This window comes from Microcaecilia unicolor, chromosome 2 (genome assembly GCF_901765095.1).
Source record: "Microcaecilia unicolor chromosome 2, aMicUni1.1, whole genome shotgun sequence".
Lineage (NCBI taxonomy): Eukaryota > Metazoa > Chordata > Amphibia > Gymnophiona > Siphonopidae > Microcaecilia > Microcaecilia unicolor.
Window position 1 is genome coordinate 243,885,975 of NC_044032.1, and position 21,109 is coordinate 243,907,083.

The 21,109-nt window shown below is 43.1% G+C and overlaps 1 protein-coding gene across 1 annotated transcript in view; it reads right to left on the minus strand.

Annotated features, from left to right (window-relative positions):
• TRPM3 (transient receptor potential cation channel subfamily M member 3) overlaps nucleotides 1-21,109 on the minus strand; it is a 714,222-nt gene that overhangs the window by 395,302 nt on the left and 297,811 nt on the right. The window contains exon 3 of the mRNA XM_030193857.1: nucleotides 10,560-10,764. Coding sequence (XP_030049717.1) covers nucleotides 10,560-10,764 — 205 coding nt within the window. The remainder of the gene's footprint in view (nucleotides 1-10,559; nucleotides 10,765-21,109) is intronic.

Consider the following 21,109-nt stretch of genomic DNA (forward strand, 5'->3'; position numbering starts at 1 on the left):
GATACAAATGTAACAAATTAATAAAAAATAAATAATGTGAACTAATCAGACATACCTATAATATATGCACTATACATCTTCCTAATCTTGCTATTCTTATTTCTTTCTATCTCTTTGTTTAGTATGTTATATTGTTTGTTCTTTATTACTTCAATGACTCTCTTGGCATGCTCTATGGTAGAAATAATTTGTTCTGCACTGTACAGTTTGTATTCTTATAAAAATTTGAATAAAACTTTGTTGAACTAAAAAAATGTGAACTAATTATCAATAATTTAGTTTAGCTTATTAAATTCCACCTATACCTGAGAGGATTATACATTATACATACATAAAAATATAACAGAAATGTGCATCCACAACATTAAAACAATAACATGATAATATAAAATAATACTAACAAAAATAACACACTAAGGGGCCCTTATACTAAGCTGCGTAGGTACCTACGCACGCGCAACATGCAACAATTTTGACTTACTACCCAGCTACCGTGTGGCCCTTGCAGTAATTTAATTTTTGACTTGTGTCTGCTACGCGCACCGGACAATATTTTTATTTTCTGGCATGCAGGCGGTAATCAATATTTTACGCGCGTAGACCATTACTGCCTGGTTACTGCGTGAGACTTTACCGCTAGGTCAATGGCTGGCAGTAAGGTCTCAGACCCAAAATGGATGCGTGGCAATTTTCATTTTGCCGCAAGTCCATTTTTGGCAAAAAGTTTTAAAAGGCATATTTTACTGGCGCGCTGAAAAATGATTCTGTGTGTACCCAAAACACGCATCTACACTACCGCAGGCCATTTTTCAGTGCATCTTTTGCCCTGTTTACTAAGGCATGCTAGCGTTGTTAACTAGCACGCCCATATATTCCTATGGGTGTCTCTACCATTAGCGCGTGCTAATTTGTAGCGTGCACTAAAAATGATAGCACGCCTACAGCATGGCTTAGTAAACAGGGTCCTAAATATTTTCATTAAAATCCCACTATATCCCTTAATATTATCAATCATGTATGATACTAGTGCAGTCTATTGTAAAGTTTAACATTTCTCAAACACCCATCACAAATTACTGAATGCTCTAGGAAACAAATAACCTTTCAAAAAAATTTTAAACACTGCATAGTATCTGTAGCCAACCTAATTTGTATTGAAAGCTGAGTCCAAATATTTGGACCTGCAATTGAAAAGGTGCCCTTCCATGTCTTTTCAAAATTAATTTTTCTTAATGCAAGAATTAATGACATGTCTCTTTCTGATCTCAATGCATAAAACTTAAGTGCAGCCAAAAAGATGACTCATTCTTCAAAGAAGAAGAATTATAAAATCAATTCATTCTTTAAAGGTAGCCAAAGCAATTGTTTGGGAAAAGGAGAAACATGCTGAGAATACGGGCAGCCAGAAACTGAACGAGCTGCTGCATTTTGAATAATCTGTAAAGACTTCAGATTTGCAGCTGGGAAGCCTAAATACAGTGAACTGCAATAATCCAGACCGGTGATTACCATACACTGGACAACGGTTCGAAAATCAATAGCCAGAATGCAACTTTTCAAATGGCTCAACAAATGTAGTTAAAAAAAAAGAGCTTTTAATCACTTTGGGTATGAGGATCAGGGGCGTAGCCAGGCCTCGAGGTGGGAGGGGGCCAGAACCCAAAAGTGGGGGGCACATTTTGGTCCACCACCCCGCCACTCCCCCGCCACCCTGCCCCCCCCCCCACTGCTGCCCTGCTGCTCCCCACCCACTGACACCGCTATACATATCTTGGCTGGCGGGGGTCCCCAACTTCTACCAGCTGAAGCCTTTGTCCAGCGCTGGTCTCCGGCACCACTGCTGCATTGCCTGCCCTGCTCTCTCTTCCCCTCACATCCGGCATGCTCATTTTAATGAAATTGAGCATGCATGCTCAGATTTACTGAAACGAGTGCACCGGACCACGAGGGGAAGAGAGAGCAGAGCAGGCAATGCGGCGGCACCGGAGACCAGCGCTGGATGAAGGCTTTAGCTGGCGGGGGTTGTGAACCCCTGCCAGCCAAACCAGGGGCCCAGAACAAATTGGGGGGAGCAGGCCCCAATGCCCCCCCATAGCTACGCCACTGGTGAGGATTTACACCAACTGAAACCTGGTATAAATCCTTGTGCGTAAACTAGGCGAGGATCCTCCGAATGTTATAATAGTGCGCACATCTTTACTGATTGCTTCTGACCCACCCGTGCTGCTCCCGTGGCCAGGCCTCCTTTTCAGTTGCATCTTAAAATATTTAAGCATGTATCTTTATAGAATGGTGCTTAGCACAATGCACATGTAAATCCAAACTGTTGCTAGTTAATGTCAATAATTTATTGTTAGCACCCAAATGTTGGCACTAATTGACTTGCTATTCAATAAAATTGCATGTGTGAATTGGGTGTGCACCCAAATTTGCATGCATATTTTCTAGCACCATATATAGAATCCAAGGGACTAGGTACCGTATATACTGGAATATAAACTGATATTTTGGGGTAAAACGGGGATCTCGGTTTATATTTGAGTCTTCCCACTTTTATTGGCATTTTTTTCTCCAGCCCTCCTGCGGTTATCGGCTTTAACTTGCAGCTCCTTCCAATTTTGACTGATGCTGATGAAAGTTATGAGCCGGTGCAGGTCCTTGAGCATCTATGCATGTTCAGTGCCTGCCGGCACCCACCCTCTCTGAGGGTCAGATGCACTAAACTTAACGAGCCAGCAACGTGGTTTTTAAACCAGTTCTAGCCAGTCTAGCAAGCAAGTAGTAAAACAAGACATGCACAAAAGGGTTCTCAGAGCCATTTTCCTGTCACGGTAGCAGCTAACGAAAACGGAATGCAAATGATCTAAAAGTTATTATAATGAGCTAGTTAGTATTATAATGTGCATAAAAGGCAGATGCACAGCCGTTTTCTGACCCCATGCACCGTGGAAAACCTAACGGGAGGTCTGCACCTCTCGTTAATGCCTGGCTGCTATGAGCGGGACACATGCAAAGATCAAAGGAGACCAGTGGGAAGAGGAGGACACCCATCGCAAAAATCGGAAGAAAAAAAAAACGTCCAAGTGCTCGTCAGGGACGTCCTTTCAAGTGCCTAACACTTGGACGTCTTTCACTCAAAAAAAAAAAAAAAGGACGTCCCTGATGAGCACTTGGACCTTTTTTTTTCCTTCAGATTTTGTGATGGGCGTCCTTCTCTTGGACGTGTTTTTCTTACAACTAAGGTGCCCGAAATGACCACCGCCGGAGAGAAGCAGGGATCGGGACGTGTAAGGACGTCCAAATCAAAACTATTTGGATGTCCCTTTCGATTATGCCCCTCCAGGTCTCTCTCAGCCAATCACAGCATGTTTAGATGTCACTGGTGTCAGCTAAACGCTCTGTGATTGGCTGAGAGAGATCTGGAGGGGCATAATCGAAAGGGACGTCCAAATAGTTTTGATTTGGACGTCCTCGCACGTCCTGATCCATGATTCTTTCTTTCTAGGGTCCTGCTCTCTCCCTCTGCTGCACAATGCCTGGCAATTTATTGGTTGTAGACGGCTATTATACAAGCAGCTTGTCTGCGTGTATGAAGCTGTCTTTGGCATGCGCAGAGCAGCCAGCATAACAAAGGAAATCACGTGCAAATGAGCTAACAGCAAGCAGCTCATTTGCATGTGATTTCCTTCATGCATGCCCGTTTTTTTCCGATTCGCTAAGGGATCGGTAAGGGAAGGGTTCTTTCTGTGGAGTTAGTGCATCTGGCCCTGAGAGTCTCTGAGAGGGCGGGAGCCTGCAGGCCTTGAACATGTGCAAATGCACAAGGCCCTGCACTAGCCCAGCACATAGCTTTTGTGAGCGTCAGCCAAAGGAGAAAGGAACCGCTGCCACCAGGCCCAAAAACAGCCTGAAGCCTCTCTTTTCTTGGCGGCCCAGGTCCCCAACGCCGCTTCCGGGTTCATGGCAGGATCTGCGGCTCTGCCTCCAGCTGCCCCAATCTTTCCCAGCAGCCCTCAGGTACCTGGATCCAAAAGCAGACAAGCAGCAGTCAGCCAGCTCTTCTATAGATCCAGGGCCCTGAAGAACACCACAGCTGCCCTGGGATAAACAACCAGCAATTGGAAGGAGCTGGTAACTGGGAGGTGTGGAGGAAGAAAAATGCCGGAAACTGCAGGAAGGGGGGTGTGTAGAGGAAGAAATGCCCCTTGTTGGTTGTGGGGGGGGGGGGGGGGGGGAGAGTTAATGTACAGTTGATTGTATTCCCCTCCCCCCTGGTTTATATTCAGTTTTCCTCCTTTTTTGGGTGGAAAACTGTTATCTCGGTTTATACTCGAATAGGTTTATATTCGAGAATAAATGGTATATGAGCCTTAAAAGACAAATATGAATTCAAAGTAATATCTAAGATTTGAAACTAGTGCACAATTTAGATCTCTTGCCCGTGTAATCCCCTATTATATGGGGATTACGGAGAGTAAGGATTTCCTCCTAAGAGGCATTGGGGGAAGTGAGTGGAATGTCCCAGGGTGGGGAAAGGCTGAGACATGGAGAGTGTTTGATACAAGTGGCAGGAGATAAAGTTTCCTGGGAGTAAATAACAAGGAGAGAAGAGTTACCAAGGAGATAAAGGTTGAAATTATACCTAAGAAGGGGTCTTTGGTTGCCTGACAACCCCTTCTAAGAAACCAGGAGGAGACAAGGGGAATCCTGAGTGAGGAGTATGACCTCTGGCTGTAAAGGGGGATTGTGGCTCCTGAAGCATCAACCAATAAAGTGTGAGCTACGGGTGGGCAAAGGAGAGACCCAGCACGGGAGCAAGAGATTGGAGTCAGGGAGAGCTCGGTCCGAAGACCAGGGTAGATCCAGAGTGGGGTCACTGCGGGAAGAGGGTCAGACCAGAGAAGGGTCTGAACCCGCAGGAAATTGAGCCTGTGCAAGGAGAAGGAGAAACAGCCAGATGAAAAGGACACTGCCCACAGGATAGGCATGAATAGGAGAACTATATATATGTGCATATTCTTTATTTCAAATGTTCCTTTGTAAATTATTCTGGAAGAAAGAAAGTGGAACAGGAGTTCCCCTGAGGAACAACAGACGGATTTGGAGTCTAGTTGAGGTTACCCAGAGTTGGATTGCTGAACCTGTTCAAGTATTGCCATTGCAGATTTGGAAAATAAAGGTTTGAGTTCTTGCAGAAACTGCTGCCTAAAGTGTGTTTCTTGAGGACAGAGGACCAAAGGGGTTGAATCCCGGAGAGCGTATCTCCCAAACCTATGGATCACAATTCTGGAACTTTAACCCACTGTCAGCTCAGTATGAGGGTGGACTGGACCTAAGAGGCGAGTGGTGTGACTGAGAGTAAGTGGTTGTGGAATTGTCCCTGTCAGCCCGGGTCTGAGTGAATTGAGCCTAGCTGGAAAAAAGGGGCAAGACCTGGGCTACACCTATATAAATCAATCTTTTGTAGTATCTTCTGGACATAAACTTCTCCTACCAATATTATTTCTTAGTACACTCAAACTAACTTATTCTCTTTCAGCCAGCCAGCGATGTCAACAAAAATATGCTGTATAATTGTTAAGTAACGCTAAGAAAACTGTATATCATCAGTATAGGCTCGGTAATGTACATTAAGGACTTTTAGCTTCTGGCATAAAGGCGCCCCAATTGGGTGGAGGACCGAGGAATTGTCCAACCAAGTTTTGGGGCTCATGGTCGAGTGGAGAGCTGAAATAAATGAGGCTTCCTCCTGTCAGGCCTCCACAAGCTCCCAACACAGTGTGACCCCAAGGTGGCATCAACAACCGCTGAGTTGAAGAAGAGAGGGGACAGCATCCCACTGTGGTGAGGGAGAACTCCCTGCAACCGTGGCAGGCAGCTCTGAAGGAACAATTTTGGTGGAGCACCACTGTGAAGACCCGAACCGAGACAGCGATTGCATGCCCCCATGCAGTGAGCCAAACAGGATGGAGACTGCGGCAGCCCTGCTGTAAGAACTGGAGATCTGAAGTTGACCATAGAGAGGTCTTCTCGGCTCCTGGCCCAATGTGACCCAATGTAGAGAGACCCCAAGACGGCATCAGCAGCCATGAGGTCAGTGTGGAGAGAAGTGGCATTCTGCTGCTGCACAGAGAGCTCCTTGCGAGTGCAGCTGGCAGCCTTGGAAGCTTATCCCTAGAGACCCGAGCAGAAAAAGGGAGCGATTGAACTGTACTCACCATGCAAGCTGGGGACAACATTGGACCTTCAGAGAGATCCATAGGATTAAAGCAGCCACAGTGAATACTCAGTAGCTCCCTACCCCTCATGACCCGAAGCAACGAGATCTTGAGGTCTCAAGCAGTCACAATGAGTACTCCTCAGCTCCCTGTCCTGCACAACCTAAATTCTCAAAAATGACATGTCTGTGCAGTGAAACAATGGTTCACATGGTGAAAATGTCCCCCCCCCCCCCCCTCCCATGCTTGCCCTGGGAACAGGCTTAGGATCAGAGGGGACCTGACAACTAGCTAGCAGTGGCTACTGGTCCCTACTTGATGGAGAGACACCAAAAGTTCTCCAGCAGTTAAAATAACTTCTCAATTGCCAAACAATGTACATTTTTAAAACTAACATATTTCTATTACTAAAACACAAATAAAATCATTTATCTTGCCTTTGTTGTCTCGTGATTTTATTCATATACAAAAAGACAGTCCCTGCTCAAAGAGCTTACAATCTAGATAAGACAGGTAAACAGAACAATAAGGGTAAGGGAATAAAGAGGTGAGGATAAAAGGACAGGGCAAGTGAGTGGTGGTTAGGAGTCAAAAGCAGTGGGAGTAACTAGTGAGGTAATTAAATTTGCTGATGACCTAAAGAAGGGAATAATCGAACGGCGCCGGCGAAATAGATTGCTGGCAATCTATTTTGGCGGCGCCGCAAACAGCTGGCTGAACCGTATTATCGAAAAAGATGGCCGACCATCTTTTCTTTCGATAATACGGTTTGGCCCGGCCAAATGTCAGAGTTCGCTGGGTTTGTTTTTCAGCGATAATGGAAACTAAAAGCGGCCATCTCAACCCCGGCTAAATCCAAGGCATTTGGTCATTGGAGGAGCCAGCATTTGTAGTGCACTGGTCCCCCCTGACATGCCAGGACATCAACCGGGCACCCTAGGGGGCACTTCTAAAAATTAAAAAAATATATACAAATAGCTCCCAGGTGCATAGCTCCCTTACCTTGGGTGCTGAGCCCCCCAAACCCACTCTCCACAACTCTACACCATTACCATAGCCCTTCTGGGTGAAGGGGGGCACCTACATGTGGGTACAGTGGGTTTTGGAGGGGGGGTTGGAGGGCTCAACACTTACCACCACAAGTGTAAGGTAGGGGGGGGATGGACCTGGGTCTGCCTGCCTGAAGTGCACTGTACCCGTTAAAAACTGCTCCAGGGACTTGCATACTGCTGTCAGGGAGCTGGGTATGACATTTGAGGCTGGCATACAGGCTGGCAAATAAGGTTTTTATTTTTTTAGTGTGGGAGGGGGTTGGTGACCACTGGGGGAGTATGGGGAGGTCACCCCCCATTCCCTCCGGTGGTCATCTGGTGAGTTGGGGCACCTTTTTGAGGCTTGTTCGTGAAAATAAAAGGACCAAGTAAACCCGGCGAAATACTGATTAAAGCCGCTTTTTTTCCCCATTATCCACAAAAGCCGGCCATCTGGTAGCCACGCCCATGCCCGCCCATGTCCTGCCTTCGCTACGTCACCGACACGCCCCCTTGAACTTTCGCCGGCTCGGCGACGGGAAAGCGGCGATGGTGTCAAAAAAGCAGCTTTCGATTATACCCATTTCGCCGCTTTTGAGAGATCGCCGGCCATCTCCTGATTTATGTCAGAAGATGACCGGCGATCACTTTCGAAAATAAGCCTGAAAGTTATTCAAAGTTGTTAAATCACAAGAAGATTGTGAAGAACAAGACTGGGAGACTGGGCGTCTAAATGGCAGATGACGTTTAATGTGAGCAAGTGCAAAGTGATGCATGTGGGAAAGAGGAACCCGAATTATAGCTACGTAATATAAAGTTCCACTCTAGGAGTCACCAACCAAGAAAGGGATCTAGGCATCGTCAGTGATGATACGTTGAAACCTTTTGCTCAGTGTGCAGCGGTGGCAAAAAAAGCAAATAGAATGTTAGGTATTATTAAGAAAGGTATAGAAAACAAAAATGAGGACGTTATAATGCCCTTGTATGGCTCCATGGTGCGACTGCGCCTTGAATATTGTGTTCAGTTCTGTGGAATTAGAAAAGGTACAGAGAAGGGTGACAAAAATGATAAAGGGGATGGGATGACTTCCCTATGAGGAAAGGCTGAAATGGCTAGGCCTCTTCAGCTTGGAGAAAGGCAGCGGAGGGGAGATAAGATAGAGGTCTATAAAATAATGAGTGGAACGGGTAGACGTGAATCGTTTGTTTACTCTTTCCAAAAATACTAGAACTAGGGGGCATGGAATGAAGCTACAAAGCAGTACATTTAAAATGAATTGTAGAAAAGTTTTCTTCACTCAATGTGTAATTAAACTCTAGAATTTGTTGCCAGAGAATGTGGTATAGGCGGTTAGCTTAATGGGTTTAAAAAAGGTTTGGATGACTTCCTAAAGGAAGAGTCCATAGACCATTATTAAAATGGACTTGGGGAAAATCCACTGCTTATTTCTGAGATAAGCAGCATAAAATGTATTGAACATTTTTGGAATCTTGCCAGGTATTTGTGACCTGGATTGGCCACTGTTGGAAACAGGATGCTGGGCTTGGTGGGCTTTTGGTCTGTCCAATATGGCAATACTTATATACTTATGCACTTATGATGGAGTAGATGGTGCTCATGTAGAGAGAGGGGAGAGGAGAGAGAGGAGGAAGATAGGAGGAAGATAGGAGGAGATGATGCCCATAGAGGGGAGAGGAAGGGAGATGGGAGGAGATGGAAACAAGATAGATTTGAGAAGTAGGAGGAAAGTTGAATATGAAAGATGGATATAAGGCATGAAGTGAAAGGAGAAAAAAAAGAAATAGTTAATATAAAGGAGACTATGGAAACAGAATTCAGAGCACAGAATTGTACTGGGAACATAGGGAAGCAGAACCAGAGACAGGGAAATAAATGATTTGAAAGATAAAATCATGAGACAACAAAGGCAAGATAAATGATTTTATTTGTATTTTAGTAATAGAAATATGTTAGTTTTAAAAATGTACATTTTCTATCTATATATTGCATTGTTCAGGAGGCAATGTGAGAGGGTGCTTTATGCGATAAATCATGCAATTAAAAATTATAATCATGATTAATCGTGCAATTAAAATATTAAATCAATGTACAGCCCTATATCCCTAGTGAATATGCATGAGAGAGTTTTGTATACAAGGTAATAGGCATGAAACTCTCTCTCATGCACGTCCATAAGGGATATCCTGAAAACCTGGCCTATTGTCTGCCCTTGAGGATTGGAAGTGAAAACCAAGACTTTACTTGAAGAAATGGGCTTTTATAAAATTGCATGTTCAATATATAGCTGAAAGTACGTGCATACAATCTGTGCACTTATACAGCGGGCACAATCATTCCTTGGGGTAGTTTTTGGGCAGGATTTTCACTTACATTCTTGCTTGTGAAAATTCAAGTGCATGTGCAAGACATCCCAGAAAATTTGTGCACTTTAAAGTGCCGGTATTAACGTAATCACAAAGAAGGTCTTTTACAAAGAGGAAATAAACCCAACATGGGCTTACCGCTCGCTAAAATGGAAGTACCGCTGGGCTACCACAGCAGCCCAGCGGTAGTTCCCGACCCCAGCTAGCACCATTTCTGGCGCTACAAATAATGTTTATTTTTGAAGCATCGGTGTGTACCCATTGCTAATCAGGCAGTGCCGGGCACTGCCTGGCTAGTGTGTGAGCCCTTACCACCACCTCAGTGGGTAGTGGTAAGTGCTTCTCCCCCTCCCCCCCCCGAAATGGACATGCGGCAAGTGCTTAACTTGCCGCATTGCCATTTCTTTACAAAAAGAAAGACCTGCCTTTTATCCACTGTGGTAAAAGGGAGCCTCGGCGTGCGTCAAAAACATACGCCGATGCTAGCATAGACCCCCTTTTGCCGCAGCTTCGTACAAGGACCCCATAGTTTTCTGAGGTAATATTCAAAGCAGAACTATGCACATATTGTTCTGTAATCCTATCAGTATCTGTTGTTCTTCCACTGTTCCATTGTTCTGTTCCATTGTTCTATTCCCCTTGCGATACGTAGACTTTGTTCTCACTTTACTCCTCACAATGTAACCATAATCGAATTGTAACAAATTGTACTTCCATCAATACAATGTATTGTAAGCCACACTGAACCCGCAAATAGGTGGGGAAATGTGGGATACAAATGCCATAAATAAATAAATAAAATATTATCCAGCTAATCTTCACAGAGAAAGGAATGCACATGTTGTTTATCTGTTGGCATAGTTATAAAATGACCCCCATACTGCATAAATAGGAAGCTAAGAAAAAAAATCTGTAAATTGGTTACCATGGCTTTATTGGAATGGCCCCCTCCTTGGAACTCGATAGTTCCAAAAGCATCAGTGGGACTGAGCTGAGTGTGTTTGCTGACAGACCACTTCTCCGATTGCACATCATTTCGAGTGAACCTGCTTTCATTTTTCTCATTTTGAATAACGGTGATACTTGGAGTCAGTCCCACATGCTGACCTACGAGACGCCCACAGCAACACCTAAAAATAACAAGCAAAACTGACATGAAATACAACGAGACATATCAGATTGTAGAAGACTCACTAGGCACAGTACAAAGGTCTCAGTTTACGTGCCAAATATTGCTTAGAAGACTTATGATTGTGAGGTCATGTTCAACTGTACTGACCAGAGGGTGGCTACTAAAATGATCAGTGGTCTTAGCCAAAAAGTGTGTAGGGACAGACTTAAATATTTTACCCGCCTGTTTACAAAGCTTTGAATGGGCTGTGTCGGCATTGTCGATAAATAGGGGTGTTAATATGTATACTTTGGAAGGAAGTAGAGGGGAGATATGATAGAGATATTTAAATACCTCTGTGCTGTAAATGCACAAGAGGCAAGTATCTTTTGAAAGAAAGGAAGATCTGGAATGAGGGGGCATAGGATGAAGGTGAAAGGGGACAGACTCATGAGTAATCTTTATGGAAAAGGTGGTGGATGCATGGAATGGCCTCCCAGTAGAGGTGGTGGAGATGAAAACTGTATCTGAATTCAAGAAAGCTTGGGACAGGTACTTAGGATCTCTAAGGGAGAGGAAGGGATAGTAGATGGCATGGATGGGGAGACTGGATAAACCATATGGTCTTCTGCCTTCATTTTTCTCTTTCTAAGTATAAATTTATACCTCCCATTATTTAGTCAGTGGCAGGCAGTGTGGTTAGCTCCTGCCACCGGCACTGGGCTATATCCGGTTTCAGTTTTGGCTTTGGCAACTTCACCAGCTAAGTGAATATTCAGAAGAAACTGGTTAAGATAGACCTGCTATTTAACTGGCCTATCTTAACCACTCAATTTAGCCAGTTTAGCACTGAAAGTCATGCGACGTAGGCAGTTAGTGGCTAGCCATTAAGGACTGGATTCTGTATATCACGCCTAAAAAATTGGCGCCAAAATGAAATTTGCCTAAGCCTATTTTATTCCTTAATTTAGGTGTACTTTTTAGAAGCCTAAATTTCCGCATAGTATATAGAATACGGTGAGCGCCAGTCCATGTGATTAAATTTAGTCACAGGCAGTTACGCCAAGTAAAACTTGGTGCAAATCCTGATGCCTAAATTAGGTGCGGTCCGGGTGTATTCTATAACAACGCACATAGGTTTTAGAAACAGCCATTACCCACCATTCCACGCACATGGCCACACCCACTATTCAACTATCAGGCTTATTTTCGAAAGTGATCGCCGGTGATCTTCCGACATAAATTGGGAGATGGCAGGCGATCTCTCAAAAGCGGCGAAATCGGTATAATTTAAAGCTGCTTTTTTGACACCATCGCCGCTTTCCCATCGCCAAGCTGGCGAAAGTTCAAGGGGGCGTGTCAGCGGCGAAGCGAAGGCGGGGCATGGGCAGGCATGGGTGTGGCTACCAGATGGCCGGCTTTTGCGGATAATGGAAAAAAAAGTGCCGTTAATCAGTATTTCGCCGGTTTTACTTGGTCCTTTTATTTTCACGACCAAGCCTCAAAAAGGTGCCCAAACTGACCAGATGACCACCAGAGGGAATGGGGGATGACCTCCCCGTACTCCCCCAGTGGTCTCCAACCCCCTCCCACACTAAAACAATAAAACTAAAAATCTTTTTTGCCAGCCTGTATGCCAGCCTCAAATGTCATACCCAGCTCCCTGACAGCAGAATGCAGGTCCCTGGAACAGTTTATGTTGGTTGCAGTGGACTTCAGGCAGGTGGACCCAGGCCCATCCCCCCTACCTGTTACACTTGTGGTGGTAAGTGTTGAGCCCTCAAACCCCCTCCCCCCAAAACCCACTGTACCCACATGTAGGTGCCCCCCATCACCCATAAGGACTATGGTAGTGGTGTAGAGTTGTGGGTAGTGGGTTTTGGGGGGATTTGGGGGGCTCAGCACCCAAGGTAAGGGAGCTATGCACCTGGGAGGCATTTGTATATTTTTGAAAATTTTTTAGAAGTGCCCCCCTAGGGTGCCCCGTTGGTGTCCTGGCATGTCAGGGGGACCAGTGCACTACAAATGCTGGCTCCTCCCACGACCAAATGCCTTGGATGTCGCCGGGTTGGAGATCGCCGGCATTTCTTTCCATTATCGCTGAAAAACAAAACCGGCCATCTCAAACCCGGCGAACTCTGGCATTTGGCCAGGCTAAACCGTATTATCGAAAAAAAAGATGGCCGGCCATCTTTTTTCGATAATACGGTTCCGTCCAGCTGTAGCGCCGCCGCCAAAATAGATCACCAGTGACATTCGATTATGCCCCTCCACGTGGCTTAGAATTTACATGCAACATGTTATAGAATATGCTTAGTTCTGCAAATAAATTCTAAATGCCAATTAGTGTCAATAAATGCTTAATTGGCAATTATTGGCACTGATTGGCTTGTTAACTAAGAAACTTGAGCACGCAAATACAGAATACGACCATACTTGCGTGCTCAACAATAGTAATGCTATATAGAATCCGGAGTAAGTTTTAATATTCAGTGGAAATAACTGGCTATCTCGTGCTGAATATTGGTGCTTAGCAGACTAATCGCTATTTAACCGGCCAGAAGCTGTTTCGATCAAAAATATCCAAAAACTTAAATGAAACTTGCTCCCCTTATTAGTTTGTGCTTCTGATGATATTTCAAAAATAAAATCAATGCTTTCATAGTCCCTATTTTCAAACATAAAGAAGCCTATGCCTTAAAGCTTAGCATGCACACCAATTTACATGCTATCAATGAAAGCCCTAGTGTACAATCTAAACCTCTCTGAAAAGATTTTAGTAAGATATTAGAAAGAAATAAACAGATATGCGTATGCTAATGAACTATATGACGTAACTTAGGATTTACTAGGTAAAGGTACATTGCCTGACATTCTTTCCTTCAGGTATTAATTCCTAAAACTTAATTTTTGCCTTGGACTTTGTGTTTACTTTTTATGCAAGCTACGTTAAAGTTGCTAACATGGGGCAGATGTGGCTGGAGCAGAGGTTGCTGTGGCAGGAGTGGAGAAGGCACAGGGACGAGAAACATGAGTGGAAGAGATACATACAGGAAGAGATGAGAGAGGTGAAAATGGTAAAGAGGGAAGAGGAGGAAGTAAAGGGGGAGAGAGAGAGAGAGAGAGGGTGAGAGAAGGCAAGAGATCATGCGAGAGAGAGAGAGCAAGAGACAGTACATGTGTGTGTGTGAGAGAGAGAGAAAGAGCAAGCAGAAGAATAAATGTAGAAGGGAAGAGACAGAGGAAGAAGCAAGAGAGGGCCCAGACCAGACGTAGGACAGATATAGCAAAAGAGAGCAAAAGGGCAACTGCAGTTATGCAAAATCAGACCCAAGACCACCCAACAGAATCTGCCAGAGAAACAAGTAATTTGCAGGTGCTACTTGAGCTTAGAGGATATCAGTGTTCTCTATGAGCAGATTAAATATTATCTAGATCCTCAGCCAAGTTTCATATAATAACTGAGTTTATCAAATTTTTTATGCATATTAGAACATCTCGCATCTGTGTCTTTTCAAATCTTGGTGGCTGAAGCTGCTAGAATGGAGCATATATATTTCCACCATGTCCGGTATAAATAAATCAAGATGCTTATTCAATATCTCAGCCAGAGATAACAATGATGGGACCTCACATATGAGTCCTTTTACAGATGTGTGTTAAGCAGTTAACACATGAATCAGCATGCACTGTTACTGCACAAGCTTAGTAACTGTAATTGTGATGGCATTTATACATTAATCCCTGATTCTATAAAAGGTGCCAAAAATAAGGTATGCAAATTTGGACATGCACCTAATTTGTGTGCACAATTTAATTGATTAATGACCAATTAACAAGCAATTATTGACCCTAATTAAAATCAATAAAGATGTACACACATATATTTAGGCACATGATACATGCCTAAATTTTACGCATGTCCTGGAAAAGAGGGCAAGGAAATGGGAGGGTCTTGGAAGTTTCAGGGCAGAGCGTGGGTGTGCATTCTTGTAGTGCATGTAAATTTAGGTGCAGGGATTTGCACCATGTTTTCATTGGTGCAAATGGACACACTTAAATTTACATGTTACCCTAGCATTTAAGCGCTGTTCTATACACCGTGCCTCTTATAGAATAACATGTGTTTTTTTCTGCTCTGATTTTTTAGGCATGATTTACAGAATCTAGACCAGGAAACGGGCAGAGAATAGGCATGAACTGCACACTGCAGCTAGTGCAGGGAACTTACCCCGTACTGTCACATGTGCTGTTAGTGCAAGTGTACTTAACATCGCCTCTGCATCTATGATTGACTAGAGTTCATTTAAAAGAAGTCTGAAAACAAGAGACTTTTCAACACAACCGCTTGCTATTGGGCCTCTAGTATATGGATTTCTTGTTGCCAAGTCTTTCTTCTCCAGACTTATCTATAAGCTGTTTTCTGACACATCTTCTAGACCTGTAGTTCTGGTGTACTTTGCATTCGTGTCTTAGCTTTGAGATGTGCTCATGACTTCTAGTTCCAGGCCTGCAGCTCTGATCTATTTGCAGATAAAATCCAGCTTTTGCTACTCACAAATTTCAGGTCCATGTCTCTTTCTACTTGAGTGTAAACTCTGACCCTAGTTCTGCTGTAGTTCTTGCAGTTCACAAATTCCAAATCCAGAACCCTATCCAAGTTCAGCTCTTGACTTCTGGTTGCTTACCAGACCATGCCTGGAGTTGGAGTGCTTTTGCTCAAGCTTTAATCCACTCTGAGTCCCATAAGTACCTTAAGGGGCATGTTTACTAAAATGTAGTACAGGTTTGTACTTACTATACCTGAAGGGGGTAATTTGTAATGTAGGCATCAGTTGCATGTGTAAATGATTAGAATAAAGGCATATAACGGTTACTGGGATTCAAGATGGCACCCTGAAGGAGGATATGTTCATGTTAGGGAAGTTGGGTGCTTGAGTTGTAGCACTATTGGTTTCCTCAACACTGAAACGATCTACAATGGAGTCCTTTGTAATTAAATTGACACCTACTGGGGATGGCTCGCTTAGTCCATGAGGAGGAGATTTGGTGCCTTCAGTTGACTTTGAGTACAATGTGTCATTCTCTCCTGAGGAGCGGGTTCTTCTGGCAAAACCTGCTAGCATTTGTGCATGCTGTGTCACAGCTCAATTGGCGCCTGGATCTGACATTATTTCCTCTATTGCGGTGAGCTCTGGAAGGCTGGTTGGAAGTAAACTGAAGCAGAGAGAGGACATGCAACAACAGGAAGAACCCAGAGACTTAACGAACATTGAAGGAATCACCCTGTGCTGTTTCTGGTGTAGCCCAGAATCCTTAGGCTCTATCAATCTTGTTTAATCCAGTAAGGCCTCCTACCTTCACCTTGGAGGAGATTTAGGATATTGTAGTGGCCTTGGGTCAGAATCAGACAAGCCAGATGACCCAAGTACTGGGAGAATGGCAGATTTGGAAGCTAAAATAGAAAGGCAAGAAACCCAGATAACATTAATTCAAGAAAGAGCGGAAAAATTAGAGTCTGAGTTCTCTAGAATTGAGACTCCAGTTGTGACAAATGTCAAAGGTCGTAACAGTTTGACTCAAGCATGAAACACTGGAGAATACTGTTCAGTTCCAGAATTTGCATTTAATTAGTTTTCCACAGATCCTAGGTCTCTCGCCTCAGCATATGTTTATGAAATATATGCAGGAGATATTACATGCTCCAGCACAGTCTATTCCACCAGTGTCAAGGGCATTTTATTTACCTACTGCTACTGGGCAAGATGGTTTTGATGTTTTTTTTTCTCCAATTTTGCCAGACAGCTTAAATTTAACAACCGTTTTAGAATCTTAAAAGAGGAAAATGTTATACCTTCCACTCTTTTGGTAAATATGGCTCTGGAGTCTGATGGTGATTGGTTACTTAAACTACACTTTAGAAATAGACATAACTGACGGCAGAAAAACATTCTATGTTTTGTTCTTTAAACGTGAAGATCTTTCCAGACATTGCTAAAGTATCTCAGAAAAGTTGCAGACAATTTCTCTTAATATGTCCTAGAGTATTAGCTTCAGGGCATTACTGTGCATTAAATTCCATTATAAATGGGAATAATATGTATATATGTTATGATCCTTCACGATTAGTGATGTTTCTTAGTAACAAAGTTGTAGCAGAAAGATAGGGTGGATCTCTCAGGAGGGGAATAGAGAGGGGGGGTGGGGTATACCGGTTAAAATGATCCAGGATGTTAATTTGCAAGTTGTTTTCCCTAGACCTTTTACCTAGGAGATGAATTTTCTTTATATTGTTTGATATCTTGAATCTTTACATAATTGAGGACGTGATGTTTTTTAGTATGTTTATTTCCAATATTAAACTGATTGTTATTTGATATTTTTTCTAACAAGTTGTTTTCTGTTTCAAGTGTGTATCTTAATGTATATATTTGAAAAATTATATTAACTATAAAATTAAAAGATAAATAATGACACAGAGGGGAATTTTTGATATAACATCTAAATGTGATTTTGGACATTTTCCTGAAAATGTCCAAAAATCACGTGGTGAACATTTACCATTTTCAAATCTGAAAAATGTTTCTTTTTCTTTCGAAAACGGCCATTTCCTAGTTGTTTGTAGACATTTTTGGCCTTATTCTATAAATGTTGTGCTCCTAAATTTATGCTCCTAATTTAGGAGCATAATTTACACTCCTAAATTTATGCTTCTATATTAGGAGCACATTCTATTTTGGAGCATAGATTATGCTTGTAATTTAGGAGCATAAATTTAGGAGAATAACCTTTATAGAATAAGGCCCTTTGTGCTCAGTGCATTTTTGTTTTGTGACCATAAAAAAAAAAAAACAACAACCCAAAAAACCTCTGAGTGAAAAATACACAAAATCAAGACATTGGAATGTAGGAGAAGCCAGCATTCTTAGTAAACTGACCACACAAATATTCCCAACAGAGCAGTGGGGCAACTAGGGGGCACTGTACTGGACTTCACATAAAAAGTCTCAGGTACATATCTCACCATTACCCCCTTATATTGTATGGTGAGCCCTCCAAAACCCACCAAAAACCTACTGTACCCAACTGTACACCACTACAATAGCCCTTATACCTGCAGGTGTCACCTATATGTGGATACAGAAGGTTTTTGGTGGCTTTTGGAGGCTCACACCTTCCACCACAACTGTAACAGTTAGAGTGGGAAATGGGCATGGGTCCCTCTTCAGTACAGTGTACTGCACTGACCTTTTAGGCTACTCCAGGGACCTGCTTGCTGCTCTAATGGGAATGGCCATAACACCTGAGGCTGTCACAGAGGCTGAAATGTACTGTTTCTTTCACATCTTGGGGGGGGGGGGGGGGGGGGGGGGGGGAGGTGGTCAGTGACCACTGGGGGAGTAAAGGGGATCATGCCTTAATAACTCCAGTGGTTATTTAGGACACCTTTTAATGACTTAGTCATGACTGAAACAGGTCCAGACAAAAAAATCCAACTTTTAGCTTTGGACATTTTTGCTGTGTTCCAATATAGCAGAATGCCCAAATCTCGTCCCAAACATGTGCCCTTGTGATTTGGGGGCTTCAAGAACAAACCTGGAGGAGGTTCCACAGGATATCACCTTACAGGTTGAAGCAACTTCACTCCCAGAGAAGCAGCACAAGTCCAGTGGTGAATCTACCATAGTTGCTTCTTTCTCAGTTTAAATACAGGTCATAGACAGGTCAGAGGTTACAAAATTAAAAGACACTTCTTTTACAAAACAGAAGCTCTTAAAACACATTGGTGCACTAAAAAAGCCCTTCATATTTTATAAAAAAAAGCAAGAAATATTATAAAATATATGAAATAAGAACTCAGTACCACAAAAATCATTGCATTTAAAACTGTACATTAAAATGTGTTGAAACTAAAAGACTGATAAATGTCCTTCTGCCAATTATAAATGCTATAAAAACATCCATCTGCTGCTTTGTGCTGCTTTTTAGATATCTTTCTTTTTTGAAAATAAGCCGGATAGAAACTCATCGGTACACATATGCGCATGTAAATTCCAAAAGTGCGCTTAAGCGCTATTCTATATCTACAAGCATATCTTTGATAGCATAGTTAGCAGGAATACCCATGGACAGGGTCAGGGTATAGCGTAGGCAAAGCATACATTTATGCCCATAAATGCCCATAAATTATACTTCTCCAGAACATAGGTGCACACATGTATGCCTGCTGATGTAAGGGCTCACGCCTATGCATGTGTGCACGTATAAACCTAGTTTTCAACTACACCTTCCAGTTCTGCCAGTTAATCACAAGCATGGCCTGAAAAGAGGCTACTTAGTGATACCAGTTTCAGAGGGTACTGGGAGAGACCTGGCCAGAACGGATCCTTCTGACTCAGTCAGAAGTTCTGAGCAGACAGCCTCATTTATCAACCCTTGCATTAAAATTGACACTCATCTCACTGAACAGTGGACAGAACAGTAAGGTGAAATGAGCCTGAATTCTATGGGATGGGTATTCCTGGAAATCCCAATGCTAGAACCAAGGTACTCTATAGGTGAATCTATATGTCATCAGATCCTGAACTCACAGCCTTATAAGAATATCTCCAGGTTCAACAGGTGGTCCATTTCTGTAGTAGGTTGCCCTGTCCTATTTATTAAAAAAAAAAAAAAGAACCTTACACCTTTCTATGAGCTCTGAAATGAAGTATGATTTTGAACTTTCTATTGTCCTTGATTTGGAATTCAAGAATGTGTGGGATAAACACAGAGGATATACATGTATAAAAATAATGGATTCCAATTAAAGCAAAACATAAATGACCTCATAGTTGAAGCAAGCTTTGACGGCAGCTTAAGAGATTGGGAAGTAAGGCAAATGCTAGGCAGACTTCTATGGTCTGAGTCCCATCAATAGAAAAAGACAGATCAGAATCAAGGCAATCAAGGCTTCAATGGAAACTCTAGCATTTGGGAAGTAGAACCAGTGCTGGGCAGACTTTTATGGCCTGTACCTCAGAATTAGTAGGGAGAGATAGAGGTTAAGTATGCCGGTGTTTAATCATGAAAGAGAATGAGACTGATATACTGTCTTTCTGTGGTTACAACCAAATCAGTGTACATATTATATACAGACATTTATTTTACAATGGAGAGTTAACTGATTTGCTCAGAGTCACATGGAGTTACAGTGGGAGTTGAACCCTGGCCCTTCCACTCCCCATTAGGCTGCTCTTCCACTCCAAGTGGAACTTGTGCAGATACAACGCTGGCCACCTTGTTGGGTAGACTGGATGGAATGTTGACAAGTGCAAAGTGATGCATGTGGGTAAGAGGAACCCGAATTATAGCTACGTCTTGCAAGGTTCCGCGTTAGGAGTTACGGATCAAGAAAGGGATCTGGGTGTCGTCGTCGATGATACGCTGAAACCTTCTGCTCAGTGTGCTGCTGCGGCTAGGAAAGCGAATAGAATGTTGGGTGTTATTAAGAAGGGTATGGAGTCCAGGTGTGCGGATGTTATAATGCCGTTGTATCGCTCCATGGTGCGACCGCACCTGGAGTATTGTGTTCAGTACTGGTCTCCGTATCTCAAAAAAGATATAGTAGAATTGGAAAAGGTACAGCGAAGGGCGACGAAAATGATAGTGGGGATGGGACGACTTTCCTATGAAGAGAGGCTGAGAAGGCTAGGGCTTTTCAGCTTGGAGAAGAGACGGCTGAGGGGAGATATGATAGAAGTGTATAAAATAATGAGTGGAATGGATCGGGTGGATGTGAAGCGACTGTTCACGCTATCCAAAAATACTAGGACTAGAGGGCATGAGTTGAAGCTACAGTGTGGTAAATTTAAAACGAATCGGAGAAAATTTTTCTTCACCCAACGTGTAATTAGACTCTGGAATTCATTGCCGGAGAACGTGGTACGGGCGGTTAGCTTGACGGAGTTTAAAAAGGGGTTAGATAGATTCCTAAAGGACAAGTCCATAGACCGCTATTAAATGGACTGGAAAAATTCCTCATTTTTAGGTATAACTTGTCTGGAATGTTTTTACGTTTGGGGAGCGTGCCAGGTGCCCTTGACCTGGATTGGCCGCTGTCGGTGACAGGATGCTGGGCTAGATGGACCTTTGGTCTTTCCCAGTATGGCACTACTTATGTACTTATGTACTTATGTAATGTGCAGGTCTTTAACAGTTGACATTTACTATGTTACTATGATTCCAGGACTTCTGGAATGGGTTTATAAGGTTCACATTTTGTCAAAACTAGATCTACACAGAGCCTAGAAGCTTGTCCATAGCAGAGTGATAAATACGAGGAAGACAGTTTTCCAGACTTGCTATGGTGAATTAAAGTACCT